Source organism: Macrobrachium nipponense, chromosome 22, assembly GCF_015104395.2.
Source record: "Macrobrachium nipponense isolate FS-2020 chromosome 22, ASM1510439v2, whole genome shotgun sequence".
In the NCBI taxonomy this organism is placed as follows: domain Eukaryota; kingdom Metazoa; phylum Arthropoda; class Malacostraca; order Decapoda; family Palaemonidae; genus Macrobrachium; species Macrobrachium nipponense.
The window spans coordinates 16,191,674-16,200,528 of record NC_087213.1 but is presented as its reverse complement, the minus strand read 5'-3'; the positions used below and the strand labels follow the sequence as shown (position 1 = coordinate 16,200,528).

General features: G+C 35.9%; 1 protein-coding gene across 4 annotated transcripts in view; it reads right to left on the bottom strand.

The window, feature by feature from the left end:
- Positions 1 to 232: 232 nt before the first annotated feature.
- LOC135198511 (serine proteinase stubble-like) overlaps positions 233 to 8,855 on the bottom strand; it is a 141,155-nt gene continuing 132,532 nt past the window's right edge. For all 4 annotated transcript variants that reach the window (XM_064226149.1, XM_064226148.1, XM_064226150.1 and 1 more), the window contains 4 exons: positions 6,362 to 6,511; positions 5,578 to 5,720; positions 4,056 to 4,210; positions 233 to 3,160 (listed from right to left, as the gene is read on the bottom strand). In XM_064226149.1, the coding sequence (XP_064082219.1) occupies positions 3,002 to 3,160; positions 4,056 to 4,210; positions 5,578 to 5,720; positions 6,362 to 6,511 (607 nt within the window). In that variant the 3' untranslated portion in view covers positions 233 to 3,001. The remainder of the gene's footprint in view (positions 3,161 to 4,055; positions 4,211 to 5,577; positions 5,721 to 6,361; positions 6,512 to 8,855) is intronic.

Sequence of the window (8,855 nt, the reverse complement as noted above, 5' to 3'; positions counted from 1 at the left end):
TCATGTTTAACTTAGGTTAAAAATTGGTGTTGGTAAAAAAAAAATGTCCTTCTTTCTGGGAATTTGGAAATGGCCACCCTACTACTAGGTTGAGTTGGTTTCCTTTTTAGGATGAAGACGATGATGATGATGATAATCATCACCACCCAGGATTGTGTTTGGAGACTAACCAATCAGTCCTCATTCAACATGGTTAAATCAAAGGAAGTTACAATGAAATAATTAATTTTTTTTGCAAACTATATTAAGTACTACAAAAATAAATATTATATACAAGTAGTCATAGTACAAGTATTCACAATTGGAAACTAGAAGACATGTTTGGTACAACATGCTTTAACAGTTAACAGCTCTTTGGACATTATTTGTGCCTTATTTTCAGTAGATATGCTGTACTAGACTGCTTAATTCTTTCAAGGACTGTGGAGAAGTCACGGTGTTTAAATCGGTTTTAACAACGAACAAAAAGAACATGTAACACTGCTCAAACAATAAACTATCTTGGTCTTTCACCATGGTTTTGCACAATATTTCACAAGGAATAACAAGCAAAAATAAAAACAGGAACACAAGACAAGATTGTTATACCATAACAAAACTGTAAGAAAAGTCACCCAAATGAGTTTGAAGTCAGAAACATTAAAATATCATGGCTTCACTACACGAATGTTCATCTTGAATGTGTTTCTACCTACCTTTTGGAGCTCGTACACAACCTTCTTCAGAAAATATCACAGCTAGTATCACCTTGAACTGATTACAAACCTTGCATTCGTCAGTGTTTGTTGACATCGCACAAATAGACATTAGTCTACAATTTTCCATGTTACTAACGGACGGTTAGCAAGGATGGTAGACAATTTCGCGTTTTATATTTTCGAGATCCAGGCAAAATGACAAAAATATTTTAAAAAGGACAACATCGGAAAGTATCACACAAAACCACAATAAACTGTTCACATAATATACCATTATTATCTACGCGGAGTTCGTTGGGATATAAGGGTGTGAACATATTAGAGTACTACTTGTCAAAAGGCTACTAACACAATCTCTTGCCGTCACTGGGAATCCGTTTGCACATTCGAATTTCATTTCTTATGAATAGTTCTAAGCGATTGCCTACGCATATTCCTAGTCCGCTCATTACATGAATGATTTCACGGTTTCATATTAACGACAAATTTCACTTAACTGCAAACGAGCGGAAGCCTATTTTCTTAAATAGAGCACTTCAAAACTACTTAGTGAAACACGCAAATATGCTTGTAGTGTACATCTACTATTGTACAGTATTTGAAACATTGGTATTGTACTCCGTTTGCTTGTTCTTTCAAGAAAAAAATTCTGCCGAAAAAGAACAGAGCCATAGATATCTACTCATAAATTTCAATACGATCAATGAGAAATGCAATCAGTTATTCGCAGTGGTTACACAGTATACTGACTGAATGATTTACAAATGATCTGGGGTCATAAGTGTTTATCCATGCACTTTACAGTCTCTCTTAATGAAAAATTATTTTGGTGGTTATTATACCCAAAATCCTAAGAGAGTAACTTTGAGATAACAAAATATAATTTTTGGTATGGGAGAAAATTAAAAATATTTTTTAAATTGAAAACATCTTTCCCCTACCGTCAAAAAATCTAATTATATATCCATTTATTATAGCCTTTTATGTGACCTGCAGTTTCCATTTGGTTAAAACGATTTTTAATTATGATACTATACGACAATTCTAGAGACGGGTATATGTTTAAATTAGATAGTTTTGCAATTACAAATAAATAATTGTATTCAGGAGGCATTTACCACTTCCCCAAGAATATGAAAACAGGCTAAAATAACCATTCGAGTGACTTGGTTCGGGTGACAGAAAAATCGGGAGTTCGAGATGCTCTTCACTAGAATCCTTAGAAAATATAATAAAATAAAATACAAAATGTTATACTTGCCACACAAGTCAAATGGCATGCTGAAAACAACGGCAATAAGCATTGTATGAATGCAAATAAGACAAAAACTGTAGATATAATGACTTATAAGCAAGTCACATGGCTATCTTGACTTGGGGGTTGTACCATCACTGTTCATAAGTTTTGCTAATTCTTGATTTACAAAACCTTTCTGACTTATCAAGTTCCAGTCAACATTTGGAGATTCCAAGCATAAACAGAGAATCATTTACAATTTATGTCATAAGACCTTACCTGTCCATTGTCTGCCGGATAATAAAATATTTAAACTAGAATTTCTAAATAGCATTCCCGTCTCTCCTAGGATAAACCTGAATGGCTCTCAGTATAATTACTCTCAAGTTCTTGAAGATGATCGATATATATGGCCTAAGAAGTAAATTTTGGTTATAGAATGAGAATTTTCAGCCACGTGACTGATTTTCACAATAATCGCTCCTTTTATCGAAATCTAGCTCACTTTAGGAGCTGGAACTGATTACGACATAACTGCGTTGCAATACTGCACTGCATTCCGTTGTTCAAGTGTTCATCTTAGTTTAAACGACGCAAATTATGAAAATAATGTAAATAGTTCTTGTACAAAGTAACGAGTATATACAACTGTAAATAGTCTCGTTAGGATAACAATCATAATACTTGGAATTTTCACTCACAAATGTCACTGATAAAAAAAGGACACCCGGTGAACATGATCCTTATAGACATGATGACCTCATGTAACTTTTCCTTCTTCACTATTTTGAATCTCATGATAACAGTGACTTTACACTTTAGTACTATCCGTTCTTCGTTAACATGAAATTAAATTGCATTATCGGTCCAGTAAAGAGAATATCCTTGACTATGACGAAATCGCGTAAAGCACAACGTTCTTGGATTATGACACTGAAGTAAGAGTTTTCTGTTTTCACTAATAACAATTTTCAAGCAGTTTAGGAGACGGCACAGCAGTGATTACTTTAGGTAACAAATGTGAACTTAAGAAATGAGGTATCTTTTAAACTAGAGTTCTTATTCATTACGATCTAACGTTTGCTGCTATCCAACTTGAGGTAACGGAGACTTTGTGGTATATGCCTGGCTGGTGGTCGACAGCGCACCCAAATCCTGCGGATGTTATGCCAGCGAGGAACCATCGCCCGTCCTTCTGCACGACCAGCGGGCCCCCAGAGTCTCCCTGCAATAAACACAAGTCTTCATCCACGCTGCGTCAAGGAATGCTCTTGAGAATTCAGAAAGTCTTAATGTCATCATTCTAGGTGTGCGTATTCTTACTGAGGAAGTCATATTAACTTGGCAATACTGAATATGAAAGCCATGTCAGAGTAACATGACCTCGGGTAGAATTCTAACCTCTCTCGAACTTATGAGAATTGACATTCATCATGCTACCAGGAATACTATTCCACGACTTTTGTTAAGGAACAAAATCCACCATTCACACGGTGGCAAGATAATTTGGCATCTTAATAAAACGAAGATACTAACATTTTGGATACTGCTGACTTTCTATGAAGAATGCAATCTTACCACCGTTGCGTAGCTATAGAGCCAAAGACTCTGGTGGTATTTAAATATGCAGAATCATATGATAACAATTCAATATAAATGTTTTTTGGTGTTCAATTAGGCGAGTAACCTGCTTAACTTGCAAATAGACAGCACTGAGGAAGGCATGGGATTTGACCAAAAAAAAAAAAAAAAAAAAATGTCTGGTACTAAGAAATTTCATGAGCAGTCAGCGATGGATGCAAAAACTCTAATTCTGAAAAAGTTTGTTATAACATTAAAATTTTACCAATAACTTTATACTCAATGAAGAACATTTGTATGAGGTTAAATATTCTTTATGGAGAACAAAGAGTACACCTCGGTGACCACTTTTTGGCTAAAGTAATTTAAATGATAAAACTGCTCCACACATAAATATGTCAGTCACTTTCATTTTGTAAATAGCAACTCACATAAAGGATGACTGAATGAAAACCGTTATCAAGAAAAATTGACGTTAAGAGAGAGAGAGAGAGAGAGAGAGGGGGGGGGGGGAGCTATTTTTGAATAATTATACTTACCAAGCAGGCATCCATTTTCCCCTCAGAATGTCCAGCACAAAACATTTCAAAATGCAGTTTCACATCTATTCCCTTGAAGTGGTGCCAACGTAGACACTCCTCGTTATTTATGATCGGGACCATTACTTTCCGTAGAATGTTTGTGCCAGTCTTACCTGAAATGGATAAAAGGTTAATTACTGGCCTTTACTAAGAAAGGAACAATTTAAAGACTTAGAGCACGTGCTTTCAAAATCTTAAAACATAAAACACACTTTATTTATGAACTTAAGCCCCTTCCACACGAGGGGCAAAAAACACGATGGGCAAAAACACGATAGGCATTCTGATTTGCCCGTAATTCGCTCGCTTTTCAACAGTTACCAGATCAAACATTCCTACAGGGAGGCGAACCTATGACTTGGACCACACTTGTGATCGCCATCCACTCACAAAATTGGTAACGTCTGCCCGTTGTGCATTTGCCCCTCGTGTGGGAGAGGCTTTCCAATCCACATGAAATATATTCCATGTTAAACTAAAATCAACAACAAGACATTAGCCCAACAACATACGTATGTACCTAACATATCATGAGTGCAACGCAGTTTTCAAATGACTTGGATTTTGTTATTTTGATTAGATAGCTACGCTAGCCTAAATACAATAATACAGATGTCCATACCTTCTGTTATCTAAGTAAACTGATATGGTACAAATGTCCTTGTCAGGAATCTTTACTTTATCCAAGAAAAACAAAGGCCAGTGTCTGTTTGACTTGGAGCATTTCGCAAAATAAACAATTCTTAAAATCTGGTTACTTTGCTGGACGGAAATTGCAACTGTAATCAGTTTTTTTTTTTTTGGTACCACTTCATATTTCTTCCTTGAACGTATGCAGTAAATCCTCCAACAAAATTTCAATACGCAAATTGCATTTCGCATACCGCGGTCTAAAACAATATATCAGTGACACTAGCGCTATCATCTTCCTCTAATATGTTATCCTTCACGGATGTTGAGCGCGCTTCTCTCTCTCTCTCTTCTCTCTCTCTCTCTCTCTCTCTCTCTCTCTCTCTCAAAGAGAGAGAAGCAATAGCGTACAAGTACAAATGTAATAAAGCTACTGAGGATCGGATTTTCTTGAGAAATCATTAATTTTTACTAGACTGATCTGTTTCTTGACACCTAACTGGATTGATAACACTCCTTTCAACCGTTATAAAGACTTAAAGATAAGTACATCAATGAACCCGGTAATCTCAAGTGGATTACCAATTACCACGAATTAAATGCAGGAAAGTGGCAATGAGACCATATAATATGTTCTCTGGACCTTGACTGACAGAATGACAGATTGTTTGTTTGTATGGTGTTTTTACGTTGCATGGAACCAGAGGTTATTCAGCAACGGGGCCAACGGCTTTACGTGACTTCCGAACCGCGTCGAGAGTGACCTTCTCTCACCAGAAATGCACATCTCTGACACCTCAATGGAATGCCCGGACAGTATGACAGAGGACCCAATACTTATTTGACTTACCGAAGGAATTGTCAGTCTTCCCCCATCCGGCCACGACGCCAACATCTCCACCAAAGTCGTCGTTAGGACCCGGAAGGCAGATTGGTATAATATTCTCTCTGTAATGGACCGGTCGATTTAGCCGAAGAACAGCGATGTCGTACCTGCGTTAGAAAGGCAAGTCAGCTGATTAGAGAGCGCGAAGAAATTGCAACAGCGATTGCAACGGATTGCTTGTGTCAAAGATGAAAGTTTGTGTTTCGAAAGAGCAGATCTAAAGTTATGTATTTTTCTAAGGATCATGATTTCTGATATATGGAATTTCTCTTGAAAATATGTTTCCTCTCGTATTCTAGAGTACATTTCCTCTTGAATTTTCAGTCAGCGGGACATCGATTTCATTTTTAGCCTCTTTTGGCCTCAAGGATATAATATTAGAAGACATTTAATAAACTTCACTTATCTTGAATGGTCATTTTGACTTTGACTTATCACACTTATGACACTGTAATTCACCCTAAAGTACTATGGCAAAAAGAAGCGCCTATAAAGAGGCTTAACGATGCAACTTTGAATATTAATTCAATCATAAAATCTTATTAATTTCTTATAGTACTATTAAGGATGGTATTTACGTCTATCTAAAGAAATCCAAACAACCAATAAACAACAAATAATTTAATGTTCCCAGGTTTAAACATATAAAGAAAAACACGTTTCACAGAAAATCAGCTTACTAGAAAACAAACCAAACTACGGAGAGAGAGAGAGAGAGAGAGAGAGAGAGAGAGAGAGGGTAGCTCACCTGTCGGGCTGAGTTAACATATATTTGAAGTTGGGGTGAAGTCTCTTTTCCAGAACACTGAACGTCTCCTTCGGCAAGGGCTCGGAGTATTCACCAGTGTCCTTCGTGTCGAACTCTCCCAGATGCACCGTAATCTGATTCAGACGTGCTCTGGGGGTTAAAAAATGGTATATACTTTTGATTTAAATTCTCTGGAGATTAACTATTTCCTGATTACGGAACTTGGAACTTACAGGTATGTAATCATACAAATATTATGCATTACACACACACACACACACACACACACACACATATATTTCATTTATGTACCTGTAAATGCTGAGTTTCTTATATGAATAGTATGGTTATTACACTTCGTAGATTTATAAATTAAGTTTTCCTTTTCAGGTAATAACACACACACGCACACGCGCGCGGCGCCGCGCCGCCAACAACACCACACAACCACACACCACAAACATATATGTATATATCTATATATATTAATATCTATATAGATAGATAGATTATATGTAGGTGTGTGTGTGTGTTGTGTGGGGTGTGTGTGTGTGTGTGTGTGTGCGTGTGTGTGTTATTACCTGAAAATGAAAACTTAATTTATAAATCTACGAAGTGTAATAACCATACTATTCATATAAGAAACTCAGCATTTACAGGTACATAAATGAAATAATTAACCTACCATTTGTTTGTGTTATTACCTGAAATAACACTTAAAAGTACGTATGCGCATTAACCATACAAACAAATTATTGTCTATTTGTAAGGTTATTAAACCAAAACTTATTGCTAAAAATAAAACTAAATGTTTACAGGTACATCTATGAGACAATCAAGACACAAATAACATTGTCATCAACCGTAGAAATGATCAAATTTGCTGCAAGACAACGACTGTTTTTATAATAAAAATGTTATTGGTTTACCTACCGTTACAAAACTGATTCCTGAAGAGAAATGTCAATTGAAAAACATACATTAACATCGTGTTTCGCCTGTGACATGTACACAGAACTTCAACTGGTGTTGAGGACATCATCGCCTGGGAAATGTTTACACATCACGAAATTACGAAAATGTTTATCGAGCGAGGTTGATAGAACAAACTGATTAGAGATGGGTTCCACTAGGATTCTCTCCGAATACAATTGGGTGCATTCATTAATTAACCTCAAGGATATATTTTGGCAGGCATGGATTCACCTGTTATATTGACATAATTTTCTAACAATTGTTTTGGCAGTTACAATGTAGTGAATGGTATAGCACTGAAACTTTCCCAGTGACAAACATATATTCATCTACTAAGTATAACGTACAGCATTACAAGATAAAAAAATTGTTATATATAAATCATATTATATATCAGTCATGTACAATTCAACTCTCACCATCGATCGTAATTACATTGATTTCAGTCCACGGGAATAAATTTTTCTTTACACACGTTTGACGTAACCACAAATGAACTATTATTGCATAAAGGAACAATTGCTTCTCAAATACTTCGTATTTGTATAGTCAACACAACTAATAGGTACCTAGATGTGTCTGTAATATACGTATAATATTCTGAATCCATGCGAGTGCTATCAACATAAGACATTGTTAATCTTTTTTATATATTTCCTGGTGTTGTATGATATTCTCATATGACATCGCGACAAATTTAGCTTAATGGCGTTTTACCGTTTTTATAAGGAACAGTTACCCCTAAAATTCTACTTTTGATTTGCCATTGAATAGTTAAACTAAAATATTCTAATCTTTGAGAATGAGGGTAATAAAAAAAATGGTACAATCAAGTATTAAACTTATAAGGCAAAGGGGTAAAAGCAAATTTTGGACTTCATCTACATGAAAGCAGGGATGAAAAACGATTCGCAGACATGACCTGAAATACAGTTAGATACTGGTATTTCGACAACCGCAAATAAAAGGATCATAAACCTCACAGCATCACAAGAGAAAACTTTTACATCTCGACAGCAACTGATGACGGGATGTCAAAATAAAATTGCGGAACCGTTTCCACACCGATAACAAGTAAAAGTAGCGGACACACCTCGTTCATATTCACCTGACAGTGACGTGATCAAATTTGAGGTAGATTGGACGGAAAGATAAATGAACTTCATCATTCACCTGTAACTCATAATTAAAATGACAACCCTGATGCCTAAATCAAATTTGTTTGTTTGTTTGTATGGTGTTTTGACGTTGCATGGAACCAGCGATTATTTAGCAACGCGACCAATGGCTTTACGTGACTTCCGAACGACGTCGAGAGTGAACTTCTATCACCAGAATGAAATGGCAGGCAAATGATAATTACAAGATCTGGCTTACTCATTCGGAGATGACAAATAATGCTCATTGTGACGGTAGCTGACAAACTTCGATGAGAAAATATACATAGACATATTATAAATACAATTTTACTACCTGGAATTACTATGTTTGTATGGTTTGTTTGTATGGTGATTTTACG